This window comes from Lepisosteus platostomus, chromosome 2 (assembly GCF_059453375.1).
Source record: "Lepisosteus platostomus isolate fLepPlt1 chromosome 2, fLepPlt1.hap1, whole genome shotgun sequence".
NCBI classification, from domain to species: Eukaryota; Metazoa; Chordata; class Actinopteri; order Semionotiformes; family Lepisosteidae; genus Lepisosteus; species Lepisosteus platostomus.
The window spans coordinates 66,348,654-66,365,468 of record NC_142612.1 but is presented as its reverse complement, the minus strand read 5'-3'; the positions used below and the strand labels follow the sequence as shown (position 1 = coordinate 66,365,468).

Here is a 16,815-nt window from a genome sequence, read left to right as displayed (position 1 = left end):
TCAGCACATTAAGAAACTAAGTGTAATTAAACAGGATGGGTAGAAGGGAGTTTTGTGATTGGCATTAAAAAACTAAAAAATAAGTTTGTACCAATGACATTGTTAAATTTTTAAATTAAATTTTTTCTTCATTCTACTTTTGTAACACTGCAGTCTTTAATATCTGTGATGTTTAATGTGTGTTACATCATGATTTGTATTCTTGTTCTAAAGCAGATGTTAATGTTCATTTGTTTGCTTTTGGTGGATCACAACAGTTTTATTCCTTTGCATTCTTAAAAACCCTGAACTAAATTTTTAGGAATTAGGATCATTCTAACAAAACAGAAGAGTTTTGTACAAAATGCATTATTGGTAAATCCACCATTTTACACCAAGGCCTTTCTGAAGTCTTCAAACACTAAGAAAGCAAAGGCAACACAGTAGAGAACAGTATGCTCGTGGCCCTATTAATAACTCGTTCGAGCACAGATGTTATTTCATTTTGTCTGAGGCAATATTACTTTTTATGGTTAAGATTAGAACACTTCAGACACGGGCTATTTTATGTAATTCAGCTGATTGAACCCAAGGCAGTTAAACGATTACAATGGAAAGTTAATGACTGCCAATTTCTCTAGACCTGTGTTGAATTGCCAAATGTGTAAATTTCATTATGTTAAATAAAAACAGATCTGATTCTTTCCAAAGAATTTTTTTTTCTGGCAGTTATGACTACAGATACTACATCATCAGTTGTGATGTTTTTAAATTAACTTCGAAGTTCTCACCTTTCATCAGAAAATCTTACAATACAGGCTTCTTTTTGTTGCTTTTTATTACACATAAGGAAAGCCTGGAAGAGTCTAACTTAACTGAAAAAAGCCCCATGTATGTGCATTGATTAAGGAAACTGTGTAAAGTACAGAAAATAATTTTAATATGCATTTGTTTGTATTTATAACTTCATCATCTGTTTGATGAAAAGGAATTACAAAGCTTTTACTTTCCTTAGGACAAATTTTGTTATGAGAGGACAGTGTCTTTATGCAGGAATAAGAGGGTTTATGTTCTGGAAGTAAGTATTCTGTTCTGCAGAAACTGACTGGGGTATGGGATCCTTAATGTCTGGTCAGCCCACTGTGGAATCTTGATGTGCTTGATATTCTCCAAACAGCTGCCTGAGAGGGCAAGGAATTGTGGGATTGCAGTGTGCAACTGAAATGTCATGAGACCTGAGCCAACGGGCAGTGTGCAAGTTATTTATACAGAAGTGTGTCTGTTGGGGGGGGTGACAGGGGAGAGGGGGGTAGAAGAGGGTTGAGATAGTTTAGGGACTGTTATACAGAAAACTGAACTGGCCCTATATAAGATCAATCCATGTGGCAATACTGCAGCATCCTTTTCACACAAATAATAAGCTAAACAGATCACTTCTAGCACATTTATTAAATATGTACAGAGAACACTTATTTTCTTTCACTGTAATTGTCCTCAACAAGATCTAATTATGTGCGTTATGAATTGCAGTGTTCCACTAGGGAATCACAGACACTTCATCATGAAAGATAATGGTGTATTTAAATTCTGTGTTGCTGGCATCGATTGTCTTTATGAGTTCCTGATGACAGATAAGTGGACACTAGGTGGTGCTGGTCTGTACCCCTGACACAAGTATTTGATTTGGCTTAAATGTGTGTGTCTATGGTAGCTCATTCCAGGTACTATGGACACAATACTTAGTCATAACAGGAAAGCTGGGCGTAAAGACAGCAGTTAGCATGCTGTATTCTGTATTCGGCCACTTTATTGAATTCAGTTTATCTACAAGAATTATTCAAGTAATTAAATTTATCTACAAGAGTTCTGTTAGTGTCTCAGCCTGCGTCCTTTAAGATAATAAGTATATTCCACTTCCGTTTGTACATGAATACCTCAGCCATTTAAAATATGGATCTGAGAATGCTGCCTGTACAGTAGATGGGTGCAATGACGTTCTTTTCAGTTAAGCAAAGCAAGTTAAGTGAAGCAAACAATTAAGCAGCCTAGAAAGGAAAGATTACAAACAGAATGTTCAATTTTATTTATCCCCCTTCAAGTGGGAGAAGTTTGAAACAGGGACAGTGATAAAATATGTTCTATTTACAGAAATATATGAAGTGCATAGTGTATCATACAGAAGTTGCACCATGAAGGCACTGACAGATAAATCCTCTGATTGTACAAGAAAAATAAACAGCATTAAGTTTGGGAATGTGAAATGTTGCACCTCGCTTAGTAAATACTGAAAGTCATCCCACATTAAACAGGAGTAAAAATAGGTCACTACATGCTTGTTAGAGCTGATAATGCCAGAATAAAAACAAATATATAGTTCTCTTGGCCACCATCCAGGCTTCTTACTTGTTTCCTCCAAAATCCATGAAACGCAAGGAAAGTTAGCAGGCCTGGTTCTGGCACACGTGCAGGAGCAATAATTCAACTCTCGTGTCTGTCTGGAACCAAGTCAGAGTTCCCCTCTCCTATGACCATGGTACCAGACTGTGAGCTCTGGTGTGGTTTTTTCTTTCCTATTGTCCAGCTGTATCTTTATCAAGACAATTTTGCAGCTAGAGTCTTTAGTACAGTTATCCTGTAAAATGTGGTATATCAAAATGTTATTGGACATTATTAAACATGATGGCTTTACCTAATGACACCTTGTGTGTAGATCCCTTAATAATAAGCTTGACTTATAACTTGCAACACATTTACTGTATGTCCAAGGAACACGTTTCTATAGTTGTCATTCCAGTCTTCTTTTGGCTGCTCAATCATCAATCATATATCAGCATAATGATGATAATTGATGATTTTGCTGCATGTAAATGAGCAAAAGTGTGATGGTAAGCTTCCTAATTTCCCTTTCATGTAGATAGCAGCATCAGCATGCGTAGGCAGCAAAGGAACAAGTAAAGGTTTATTCTAGCTGAAAAGCAATGAGACACAACATTTTGGCTGTGGACCCTTCTTCAGGTGCCTTCTTCAACCACACCTGAAGAAGGCTCCACAGGCGAAACGTTGTGTCTCTTTGCTTTTCTATTCTTTTCAGCATGGAATAAAACTTTACTTGTTATTTCCCTTTGTTCCACTTTCAGATCGTGCGCCCTGTGCTTCAGGAACTAAAAGTAAACAAAGCCAGTATAGACAGTATATTGAACTCTATCTACAATGTCTATTTTTAGCAACTTAGCCAGGGGGGTGCTTCCTTTCCCACAATGCAACACATGCACAACACCTAACCCCCACCCCCTTCTCCTTTTCAGCCTCCTGTTAGGGACAGCTTGTTTGTGGCAAAGCTTCCAAGAGACAGATCCCAGTGTGGGTCATGTTTCGGAGTGGAGTGTTACAGGGAGGCGCTGGGAGCCAGTGGCTGAGGCGGTAGATTGTTTGGATATCTGGAACCGGGGGCTATCTGGGCCTGCCAGTCGAGATACAATGCTTGGACACTCTGGTGACTGTATGAGAAGCGAAAACACCAGGAATTTGTCACATAAGGACTCTTTTGACTCTAGGATCTCGGAAGAACCCAGAGTTTGAAGTGTCTCCTGGTCTTTTCCAGTGAGTGGCGCAGGTGGCAGTGGAGTCGGTAGTGACAGAGTCGTATCTTCTGAGAGGAGCGGCAGTCGGGGCTCCTTGTTTCTCTTTCTTTCAAACTCCTTCCAATATGATGATTAAGGAGACCTCTTTAAGGAGAGATCCCGATCTGAGGGGAGAGCTGGCTTTCTTGGCCAGAGGCTGTGATTTTGTTCTGCCGTCCCGCTTTAAGAAGAGGCTCAAGTCTTTCCAGCAAGCACAGGTTAGTGTGGGCTCAGCCGGCTTTAAAGACTCTGTGTACCATTCGCTCTGAAACCACTACTGCTGCGAACACTTGCATGCCATTAAAGACAAACTATTTGCGGGCAGATACCAACGGGTTTATTAATAGCTCTGAGGACTGTGAATACAGTGTCAAAATCAATCTGGCCAGCAGATCTTTGGGGGAGAGAGCAGAGGCCTGGAAACCACTGATATAGCTGTCACATTAAATACATGTGCATGTTTCTGTGTGTTTATCTGCTGTTTTTTTATAATATTGACATTGCTTACAGCATAGGGCCCATGTTTCACTGCACAAATACAACATTACTAAAAACACTGGAGAAATGTAGACACAAGGGCCATTTTATGAACATCTCGTTAAGCTGATATTAGTAGTGTTGCAACAGGTGTCCTCCTTGCAACAAATCAGATTTTTATGTTTATGATAAATTATAAATAGATTAAAATCAGCAGCTATTCCTATTTTTTCAAGAAAAAAGGTTGACCTTTACTTAGATTTAAAGCCAAAAACTGTTGTCTTCTTTTTATTCAGGTAGCATTGTGTCTGTAATCTGAGTGGTTAATGCTGATGAATAGAGCCTTTTAGTGAATTTGAAACAATCACTGCTTTTTATAAATAATATGAATTAAGCATGTGCGAATTCTAACGGGAAAATCTCTTCTTCTGGCCCAAATAGGTGTAGGTACTGCAAAATACTTTGTTTTACTAATAGATACAACTCTTTGGAGATGTTGAGAAACCTGAAACAAATAAAAAAAAACAAAAGTGTGCAGAGCATTGTGGATTAAGGAAATTCTTACAGATGCTTTATCCTTTATTAATGGCATGGTGAATGATTTGACATATATGTGTCTTGTGCTTATTTTCTATCTTTGAGTCTTCTCATATTCATCTATTAATCATTGTTATTTTGGGAGACTGATTCTATTGTTTCACAGACAGAATCCATTATGATTTATATTAAAATAATATAGACATCAAATTTGATGCTTATTTGTATTGCACACTGAATTCTAGCAAGGTCTCTGATGCATAAATATTTGAGTGAGTTTGAATCAAAGTGCTTGCTCTGTCTCCACAGGCTGACAGCTGAAGTGAAGGAATACTCATATTAATACTACCAAGCACTTTCTATTTAATCCCAAGAAAGCTGATACAGCATTTTGTATTGATAACACCGTGTTCTTCGATGTTGCATCTATAGTACCGCTCTGTAACATATTATTTCACTGAGCATCTGATTGTACAGCTTGCTCAAAAGGAAACACCTCTTTTATTCATGTTAACTCGTGTAGCTGACCATGCCCCCTTTCTAATAACTGGGCAGTACTGCCTGATTCTTCAAGATCAAATATCCTGGATGTGATTGCAGCACAAGGTAGTTCTTCTTCGGCAATGACTTGGCTCTGTTTCATATTCTGCAGGATCTCCTAAATACATGCTTGCACATGTTTGCCAGTATAACTACATTTCTTCTCAAATAGCTCAAGCAAACATCAATAAAACTATGAAACAGTAATTATTTTAAATAAGACTTTTGAGAAAAAAGTTTTTAAAAACTGGGTCACGAAATTGACTTTTTACAAGTCATTGCTATTTCATTTATGTGATGCAGTTAAAATTAATTTGTTCATGTCCAGTACTATTAAAACTGGTTTAATTCCAGTTATTGAATTATATTGTATTTCATTCATGGTCCATTGTTGTGAGATTGAAACTGTGAATGAAATATTGAGTTTACTGAAATTAACATTTTATACATTTGGATGGTAAGCATTAAGGATATATTTACCTGTCCACATTTGTTCTTTATCATGAAAAATAACCCTCGCCTACAAGTACATTTGCTCCAGATACTGTAGATGATGTGTGTATCAATGTGTGAAAGAATCACAGCATTCCTCCTGTAATATTGTATAACATGAAAATCTTGTTGGCAATGAAACACTATCATCACTGCACAATAACTATGATTACAATATCCAGATTTTTCTTCCTGCATCTTGCAAAAGCTTTAGTATGAACCAAGACCTGTACACTTTCCTGCACTAGGTTCTTTACTACAAAAATGGACACACTACTCTGGTGATTCATTGAGACTCCAAGCCATGATTCAAAATGCTACTGTCTTTCCCTTTTCGTGATGTACTTCTTCAGTACAGAAAAGGATGCTACAAACAGAAACTGTGCTATGGTTTAAACTCAGTAATGTGCACTGTGTATTTATCAACAGGACATTGAAAAGGATATATTTTTTTCTGAATGAATCTAATTATCATTAACGGGTCCAAGTCTGAAGTAAAGTGCTATATTCTATGGGGAGCAATATTCATTTGTCTTCTATTTTCTATTTGTACTCTGCTCTTTATTAAAATAAACATGCTTAAAGCAGTTACAGTTCACAGAGATAACCCATTATTGAGTTAAAAAATGTTCTGAAGGCATTATATAGAATAAAGAGTATAATGTGTTGAGACAGAATAAAATTTTTACCCCTAGGAAAACATAGAACCAGGCTTAATATTAATATTTCAATTCTATATTACTAGAAATTCAGTCAAGTCAATACTTTTACCGTATAATGTAAAGGAAAAATAGTACTGTGCTTTCATAAACAGAACCTATACTCTTGTGAGAGCATTGAAATTAGTCACTTTACACTTTAACCTGTACTATAACATGATGACTGGATATCATTATTGCTAGTTTTCTAGGCTCTAGAGAAACCCTAACAGTGATACACTGAGTGATACTCTGAAATTATATACCACCACAAAGAGTACATCACTCAGTGATAAACGTGTAACTGCAATCCCCAGTACGTTTTCCTCGGCAGTTATTCGCCTAGTTTACTGGGGAGAATATTAGGATTTTTGTTTTTATTTTGAAAACAAATACAACCTGAAAGGAATATTGTAGAGTGCCACCACTGAGCAAAATGTACTTACATTTACTATTGTAGTGCATGATGACTGAAGATAGTTTATTAAAGTCAAGATATACAGTAGCACCTGCTACTTTGCAGGAGCTACACCAACCTCTTTCACTGTTAAACAATGCAGTAAAACAATATGAATGATAGAGTAAGAAAACCCCCTTGTTAACGTAGTAAATTGGATAACTCCATGTGGGGAAATAAGCATCTGCTTTCTAAAATTTGTTTTAAAAAAATCTGTTTATAAAACAAGATATAGTGTGAAATACATTTGCTAATATTTTTTTAAGTACTTGAAGGTGAAACCTGTTTATTTCACCCCCATTAGTTACCAACCAGTCAAGCCGGTTAAACTCACCTGCTTGTGATCTTGTCAACTGTTGAAGTTGACAGTTTGGGAGTTGTTTCTAACAGGAGGGGTGAATACAGTCTTACAACTATTTATGCAACATTCATAAATGGGTCTAGAACTGCTCAGGTACAGTTTTAGTTAGCATGATATGATCCAAAAGGATGACCGGCGTAGACCATAAGGATCACAAGTCTTCTTCTTTTGTCTCAAACTCTTTTCCTGTTTCTTCCTCTGCCAGGTCCAAAACAAGCAAGAAAAGAAACCCGGAACCCCGCCCCCAGCCCCAACAAGCTCCACCCCCAGCCCACGACCTCCGACCCCTCCTCCTGCCCACAAAGTGGTGGTTGCCACCTCCCTGTCTGTAAACATTCCACGCTTCTATTTCCCCAAGGGACTTCCAAACTGCAGTGCCAACCTCGATGAGACCATTGCCAAAATTGAAGCAGCATTCACAGAGTTTGAGGAAGAAAAGGCTGATATTTACGAAATGGGAAAGATTGCTAAGGTATGGCGTTCTCAGAGAAAGCAATCTGCAATTATGTCTATTTGTTAAGTTGGTTTTTAATTACCTTTGGTTGTAATTAATACATTTTATAGCACTGTTTTTTTTTTGTTTTGTTGTGTTTTATCTTTTACTTTAATAATAAAAAAGCAGTAACAGTCAGAAAGAACAACAGCAACATTTTAACAAATACCACCCTCCCTCTTCCCTACAGCGCCAATTTAAAAAAGAATGTGAGGTGTGTTTTATGAAGATCCCGCTCTACAAAGTTGTACTCTTTGGCCACAGATTTCTAATGTTTACACATCAAATACAGGTGTCAGCCTTTGTGTCACAAAAATACACTCAACCATCGTTGTGAATTAGGTTTTAAGAGCTGTGTCATAAGAACTCCGGTCAAGCCTGTTGCTACTCATAGAAATGGGTCTTGTGTCTCTGGCAACTCTGCTTGCTCCTTACGATTCACTGCAGGGTCAGTCTCACAACACGACACTTCTGTTCTGAACAACTCCAGGCTCTGCATAATACAATGCATCATGCAGCTCCCTTGTTATCTTTGGCAACAGTGCTAAAACTAAAAAGTTGTTCCTACCTAAAGCTTGACCTCGTAGCACCAATTATCCCTTTAAAATCCTTTTCAAATTAGTCACTTATAGCAGCAGGGTAAACACAGCTGAAAAAATCTGATCTTCACCTCATGACTACAATCATGCTAAAGAGTTTTTCCTGTTTGATTTTAAAATTCCTGACAAAACTGCAAGGGTTGCCACATCCCAGCCTCCTCTTCAGCAGTTCAGTGTGTCAGGTGGGAATACTGGGAAGGACCCAGAGGGGAGGTGTTGAGATATGCACACTAAAACTGCAACACTATTGTTTTAATGAACTCCACAATGTATTCTGTATTCTTACTTACATGTACGAATCTCAGAACACAGGACAGTGTACCATTTGAATGAACCCTATCCACCTGTAACTAAACATCTGCAGTGCAGTAAAAGTATTTTAAAGAAGCCTATCCCATCAGCCCATAAGGCGAGACTGAGAGGATACAACTGCTCTCCCCCTGGAGAGGACACCAGTGCACTGCAGGGACAGAAAGACACAATAGACAATAGCTAATCGAACACTGCCAGCATGTCTTTGCACGGTGGTAGAAGGCTCTTGGTGAAAATTCATGTGAACATTGGACACTCGTGCAAATGCCACACAGTCAAAACTCAAAGCCAGAATCGAATCTGACACCCTGGTGCTGAGAGGCAGCAGTACAATGTACAACAGCGCTGTGCCATCCCAACCTTTTCCATACATTGACACAATAATATTGGTATAAGAATGGCTCAGGGCATTCAATTAATGTTGGAACAGTGTTTCTGAATGTGGACAACTTGATAGTTCCCCAAGCTATGACAGGCTGAATCTTTTTTAGCATCTTTACTTATGTTTGTTTACTCCTATATTCACATTTGAGAAATCTAGAGAAATATAGGAATAACTTTTTTTCTGGACATCCAAATAGTTATGTATGCATTGACACTAAATATATTTCCACTACTGTTTTATGCGATTCTGACAAGTTTTACCATCGCTTGTCTATGTACAGAATCTATATGTGCACACTACAGGCTACAGCAATCCTGACTTCTACACAGAATAGATTTGAAATTTCTTCTTCAGGCATGCAACTGTCCACTGTACTGGAAGGCCCCCATGTTCAATGGCACTGGAGGTGAAAGAACAGGATTTGTGTCCGTCCATGGATTTATTGCAACATGGAGAAAGTAAGAAACCTGATCTGATCATCTCTCTACGCTGTGTACCTAATGTGATGGATTTTGTAGACTAATGAATGAGAAATGAAAAAGTATAAGAACAAAAGTAGCTAAATTCTAAGTACTTTTTAAAATATACAAAAGGACAACTGTGCAGTTTTCTGTCTCTTTAGCACGTACTCACACAATATTTCAAGGTAAGTATTTAATTGATTTGAAATTACCCAACACACTTATCTGAAGGAGAATTAGATCTGTATGTGAGCATATGATTTAGGTCAGTACAACTGTCTGACCATTTCTAACATTTGAGCTTTTGTATTGAAGGCATTGGTCTGAAAGTAAGAAAAGGGAATAATGTCACATGTCTGAGGGTCTTTGTACAGGTTCGTAAACTGACTGCATTCATTGCAGGTTGTTACTCAGCTGCTATGATGATGCATCAAAGTTTGTTTACCTGTTGGCCAAACCAGGCTACAACTACCTTGAGCAGGAAGACTTCATCCCACTGTTACAGGTGATACTACTGCACAATCACTGCCTTACAGTTTAGACCACAATTCTTAATGGGCATAATAAAACATTCATCTGAAACTATTGCTATGAACCCTTGTAATTTGCATTAACGGTTGTGAAGGATTGTGCATCTCGTTATATTGTATGATGGTTGTGAAGAGTTATGACTGTTTTAGCCTCATTCAAGTAAAGCCTCACTGATATGCCAAAAGACATGTCTGTTTTTTGGTGTGTTATTCACAGAAGTAGCTTTAGTTTGTTGCCGTTGTCAGATCCTAGTCTGTGACAAAAGTCACAGCCTCATTGTACGTTGATACCACAGACATTTACTTTCCTTCCATCAATGCTTTCGTTGGTATAGAAGTATAATATACAGTATAGTATAATGTTATTATTTAGCTATGTAATGTTCTTGAAAAACAATCTGCCCCTTACTGAAAGAATTCAATCCCTATGAATTCAACCCCTAGGGTTTCCATCACTGATTAGTGACATAGAGACTGACATAGAGAAAAATAGAACAGCTAAGATATACAAAATCAAACAATGCACTTGTTTGTTGTATATTACTGTAGGTTTAATGCTAAATGCTAAAACAGCCTTGTGCTGTATTTCACATGCCTGGAGTTCCAAACTATTACTGTTATTATCAATAGAAGCAGCTGAATACTGGTGTGCTCAGTAAAGGAGGGCAATCAATATGGTCATGTTTGCATGCTTCAAGGGCAAACACCAATAAAATCTATGATAACTGCTCTTGAAACCCTCACTGTGAGAGCTCACTGTGTGAATTCAGGATTTGTAATCAAGTGAAATGCTTTAATGCTCTTTCGTTTCAGGATGTGGTTGACACTCACCCAGGTCTGACATTTTTGAAGGATGCTCCTGAGTTCCATTCCCGCTACATTACCACGGTATGTCTCTGCTTTTAATGTTAGTACAGTATGTATTGAACCTCAGGGCTCAGAGCTGGAATGCCAGTGTTACAGGTTCTGGCGGTTCCCAAGTGGTTTGACAGGTTACAGGTACATGTACTTGCACAGATTTCAGGTTGAGGTTGCTGATATAGTCGCAGCTAGTTCAAGCCTGGGTCATGTCACAAGGTACTGAGAATCCCAAGGAAATGGTGCACCACTGGCAACCTTTCACAGGTGCAGGGCGGGATTAGTTTTCCTGGGATCTCTTGGCTTTCTTGCCAACATATGTGACAGCCAAATCAGGCATGCAGTGATGTCTGCGAAAGATTCCCCTCTCCTCCAATCAGAGCGGCCTCTACTGTCAGGTACTGTGGAGTGTGCAGTGCCCCATGATAACAGGGCTCTGCCAGGTGAGCAGGTGTGTCTCACTCTCTCCAAAATGGGAGTCAATCACCTGTGAAGTGCTGAGTCTTAAAACAATTGTAGATTTCAAATTGAGTGCAAATACAGTACTATATTTTAAGATGATTCACATTTTAAAAACATAATACTGTGTCTCAGGAACAATACATTTCTTATATTACTGAAGTTCTGTTTTGCGTAATATCCACAGTATTTATTTTTACAGTTATAATCTCCTAACTTTATTAAAGAGGGATGAAACAAGATTTATTGTTTTACTAATGAGACCATTACTATATGAATGTACACAAGGTCTGTACACAAGAAATTAAATCGAGATTGATTCCTCATCTGTACAATGAGAGAATTTGTCTCCCAATGTCTGAGACACCATCGTTAAAAACAACACCTTATGCTTCTAAACGTATTCATGTGCCAGACATTTTTGGCAAGTATCTGTTTCAGTGCCTGCTGCCAAAGAGGAGTACAGTGCTTAGAATTCCAAGTTAAAACCCTGTCCTGCTGTCACAGTTTTCTGTGAAAGGTCAGCACTGCCCTACCTGAGTGAAATAACCTCTAGAAAACACACAGTGTGGGCTGTGACAGTCTCCAGGATAGCAGTAACAAGGGCCATGACATCATGGAAAGAATGATGGCACTGACAGATGAGGATGGCAGCCCTGGAGTTGTCCATATTTAGGCGCTTCCTCTGGACATTGAAGTCAGGCTCGTCAATCCTCAGAGCAGGACTTATGGGCTACCAGGAAATGGAGCTTTATCAAGTCTGCACTCTTCAGTCCAATATGAAACCCAGCCCCTGAAATGGCTCGTGCTAATACACCTTGACATTTTTAATACTAGGTGGACCATCTCACATCTCTTCACATCTCTTCTCTCTAGAGAAGAAATTGGAGCTGCCTGGTTCTCACTTGTACTCTTAAAATAATTTGCCGTCAGTGTGTGGGAAACGTTTATCCCTTTATAAAAAAGAATTTAAGGTTACAGCAGAGGCAAATCATTTTGAATACAGTGGGATCTTACCACGTAATGCAGGTGTTTTAAGTTTCTCGGAAGGAAATAAAATAGGTACAAATGAATAAGTAGTAATAACTTTTTTTTTCTTGTGCAGTAGCATTTTTGTAACAGGATTTAAAGACTTTAAGGAAAAAAAGATAGGATATTTGCTATAAGAGAGAAGACAACTAAACATTGATCTGTGTTTATATTAAACTCAGTGGGCTGAACGTCCCCAAAAAAGCGGACTGTCACACTGCACAGCGGAGATAGAACGCTGCACACGCATCTTGTTTTTTTACTAACGATAGAATGGATGTGAAAATGGGATTAAAAATCATTAAAATTGTGTTGTTTGTTAGAGTTTGAGGTGCCACATCAGTGCCATGAGTAAAGTATGTGGTGTGTAACGTAGAGATTGTACTCATGGCTGGGAGCAGGTTGTCATTCTGTCTCTATTTAAACTGCAGCATGCGTTTCTGTTGCCTGTGTGTCTCTGTGGGTGTCAGTCTGACTCTTCCGTTTTTGTGGTGCCCTGTTCATCCAGGTGATTCAGAGGATATTCTACACAGTCAACCGATCCTGGTCAGGAAGAATCACCATGACAGAGCTACGAAGAAGCAACTTCCTGCAAGTATGCTCATCGACTTCCCTACATTTCAAGCCTGCAGTTGTCCAAGTCTAAATTCATGAAAGCTGAATGAGGCTATGTCAGAAACAATTGGTTAAAATTGAAAACAGTGCCTTAAAATATCTACATTTTATGCATTCTACCTCTGTGAACAAGGTCAAATTAAAAACATTGAAAATAAGAACAAACATCTATTGGCTTGCTCAGATAATAGTGTTTTCCAAACCATTAGCATGAACTAGAAAAAGAAGATGTCAAATTGCCACGAACATTCTTTTTTCTGTGAACTCCACACCTCTGAAAATCTCAATTTTCAGCAATGCTTAATTTCGTACTGAAACCAGTGCTGATTCATTTGCAGCACTTCAGGATCTCTCCATTAGAGGATAATAAGATTAACATGCTGTCTGCTTTGCCTCAGACTCTAGCGCTGTTGGAGGAAGAAGATGATATCAACCAGATCACAGATTATTTTTCGTATGAGCACTTTTATGTGATTTACTGTAAATTCTGGGAACTGGACACTGACCATGACCTGTTCATTGACCAGAAGGACCTGGCCCGATATAATGACCATGGTGAGTGGAGAAATCATCGACCAGAGTGATTGTCGTCGCATTTCTTTATACTTGCCGATACAATGATAAGCTTTAATGTGACACCACAAAGAGAAGCTGTTGAGATATAGATATAATCCCTACAATGTTATTTTGTGTCACTGATGGATATTACTGGCTAAAATTAAATTACATGCATAGTACGCTTGTGCTACACACTTGATTTCCTTGAGGGATGCAAACAATTCTTCCTAGGACCTAGACTGAGTTGTAAAATGTCAAATTAACAAGAAACCACCTCATAAAGAGAATTACCCTGTGGAAATTATTCTTTAAACTGTTTTGCAGCGTCTCACTTAAAGTACCTGTGAAGTTGTAAATGCTTCTAAGTGTGTATCTCAAATGCTTTGTAAGTGAATTACTGTAAAAACAAGAGGATCATTGTATGTGGTATATACACCCTTGAGAACCTCTCAAGGTTTAATTGAATTCTATACTGTTTACCTTGGAAATACTTCATAACCTTAGCCAAAAGTGAGCTTTGCTGTTGTAATGGATACTCATAAACACCTGAAATTATGCACCTTTTGATTTCATTTTCCTTTTCTGGCAGCTTCTTCAAACAGAATAATAGAACGAATATTCTCTGGAGCAGTCACAAGGTACAGTCGAGAGTCAGCTCAAGGAAAATAACTTTCTTTTATGTGGTTGCTTAATTACAGTTCTTTCCTGATATTTTTCTGTGCTAAGAAGAAAAAATGTAAAAAGGGTTTTGGCACATTTAAAAGGCAATATAAAATGTATTGTTGCTGGTTACACATTATTGTCTGTTTTCATAGCTCTGTTTCAGCTACAACATACCCATCATAAACAAGGACAAGGATTGGAATAATAGTACAGGTGTAAATTATAGTAAATGCATGTGTGAAAGTGGAACATGTTTTGTAGAGGGGCTGTCTTTAGCTGTTTCAACAGGCATGCCTTTCACTGATTTATTTTATCTAGGGTGCTGTTGTCTGAGTCGTTCTTTTTCATCATAGGGGAAACTCAGTGCAGAAGGAAGGCAGAATGAGTTACGCAGACTTTGTGTGGTTCCTCATCTCTGAAGAGGATAAGAAAAATCCCACAAGGTAACTCCAGCATACAGTGTAAAAGCAACAGACTTAAAACACATCTTGCCACCACACTGTCACTCTAGAGCACATTTCTGGGCAGTAGATATCCATCCATTTTCTAATCACTACTTCCAATTAAGGGTCAAAGGGAGGCCAAAGCCTATTCTGTCAAGCCACAGTACACCTTGCAAAGTGCGCCAGTCCGCTGTACTCAAACGAACATACAGATGACAAACCAACTCCGGCCAGATAGCACCCCAGGTTTAGAATTGAATCCAGGGCCCCAGTTCTCTGAGGCAACAATGCTCACCACTGCACCACCATGCCACCTGCCATGGATAGGAAAAACCTCAAATTCCTTGAGTAACAGTAAACAACTTTAAAAGAACTATGCAACAAATGCTTTGATTTTTGTCATCTTATAATGAAGTAGAAATTAGTGTATAATAGGACATAACAACATAGTTTTTAACACCTAGGGAATGGAGGCTGAACAAAACTGAAATGTTTGGAACTCATTCTTCATTCTTTCCCAGTCCTTTTAATTCCAAGTTGATGTAATGCTAATATGTTAATACTTTAAAAAGCCTTGGAAGGTAGTTATGCAGAAGTAAAATATCAAATTTAACTGAATTTGTAGCACAAGCACTTATCTACATTCCTTTTCATATTTCCTAACTCTTCCCTCCATTTTTTTTTTAACTTAAGTCATTTTGCAGTGGGCATCTACAGTTACTGTGTTTCATTTTGTCAGGCTGTTCTCCTCTGCGTCTCTTTTAAAGTGGCACCAGTCTTCACTTCTGAGCCTTTGTAACACCGAAAACAAAAGATTAAAAATGAGAAAATAGTTTTAAAGTGCTGTAAAACGTCCTTATTAAAAGAAAATGACGCTACTGAACATTCTAGTCTTTATCACAGGAACGTATCCGGCTTTAACTTGACTGTGCTTCCCTGCACCTTTTATGTCACCTCTGTGGGATATAGCGTTCTGTACTTCAAGACTTTGCATTTCATGCCTCTGTGTTTGAGAGCGGGTCTGTGCTTGCAGTGTGGAGTACTGGTTCCGGTGCATGGACCTGGATGGAGACGGAGTGCTGTCCATGTATGAACTGGAGCATTTCTACGAGGAGCAGTGCGAGAGAATGGAGGGCATGGGCATCGAGCCGCTGCCCTTCCACGACCTGCTCTGTCAGATGCTCGACTTAGTCAAGCCGGAGCAACAAGGTAAAGGAATCTTGTGCTCCGGCTCCTTTCCAGTTTCCCCTTTCACTTCCAGACATGAAAAGAAGTTATGGTGTAAGAAGTAATTATCTTGGGGTTTTTTTACATTCATTTAAATGTGGTCCTGAGGATTATTCTTTGCTGTTTCTTGCCAGCTTATTGTAAATTTGCTCTTATTTCTCCCTTGATATCACTCCTGAGGAATTACTTGGGGTGCCTCTGAGTGATTGGGATGGGAAAGGCCCTTCGTTCCCTGTCAAACTACAGTACATTTTATGTCTCAGTGTTGTGCTTGTAGATTTTACTCTGTCTTTCTTACCGTTGTTACGGATTGTTCTTGTAGGTAGGATAACCCTTCATGACCTGAAGCGTTGCAGAATGGCACATATATTCTATGACACCTTCTTTAACCTGGAGAAGTACCTGGACCACGAGCAGAGAGATCCCTTTGCAGTGCAAAAGGTGAGATGAGCCTTGGGTTTGTTACTTGCTGTCAGTAACCAAAAGCTCGTGACACTTACAATTATGTGAACAAGTAGAAGATAATGTGCAATATTTGACCGCTGTGGGTCATTAACTTGTTGAGTGTGTAAACACCTTCATCCTTGAAGTGAAATATAAACCCCCACTGTGCATTGTGTAAATGTATTGTGTATTTTGTGTAACAGAAGTGAGGCCAGCAGTTGAAGGTTCCACACAACAGCGAGTCTGATAGAGAACACTGTCTCTCCCCAACTTTTTTTTTCCCCCTGAAAACATCACCAAGATTGAAAGACTGAACTGGATCCGAGGTCTAAAGCATACTGGGTGGCTTAGCTATGACAGAAAAAAAGAGCTAAGGCCAATCTCTCTGTGTTTTAGGATGCTGACAGTGAAGGAGGTCCAGAGCCCTCAGACTGGGATAAGTATGCAGCTGAAGAATATGAGATCCTGGTAGCAGAAGAGTCGGCAAACGAGCAGCTGCAGGAAGGGTAAACACACAGTTCGCCGAAGACATTTTGTCTGTCCTGGACTAATTCACTTCAAGATTTTTCTTTTGTAGC

General features: G+C 38.7%; 1 protein-coding gene across 2 annotated transcripts in view; it reads left to right on the top strand.

Moving 5' to 3' along the window:
* Positions 1-16,815, top strand: part of ppp2r3a (protein phosphatase 2, regulatory subunit B'', alpha) — a 105,399-nt gene that overhangs the window by 84,961 nt on the left and 3,623 nt on the right. For both annotated transcript variants that reach the window (XM_088613983.1, XM_088613974.1), the window contains 11 exons: positions 7,367-7,633; positions 9,305-9,408; positions 9,814-9,916; positions 10,755-10,829; positions 12,796-12,882; positions 13,301-13,457; positions 14,050-14,098; positions 14,477-14,566; positions 15,600-15,775; positions 16,116-16,234; positions 16,634-16,743. In XM_088613983.1, the coding sequence (XP_088470109.1) occupies positions 7,367-7,633; positions 9,305-9,408; positions 9,814-9,916; positions 10,755-10,829; positions 12,796-12,882; positions 13,301-13,457; positions 14,050-14,098; positions 14,477-14,566; positions 15,600-15,775; positions 16,116-16,234; positions 16,634-16,743 (1,337 nt within the window). The remainder of the gene's footprint in view (positions 1-7,366; positions 7,634-9,304; positions 9,409-9,813; positions 9,917-10,754; positions 10,830-12,795; positions 12,883-13,300; positions 13,458-14,049; positions 14,099-14,476; positions 14,567-15,599; positions 15,776-16,115; positions 16,235-16,633; positions 16,744-16,815) is intronic.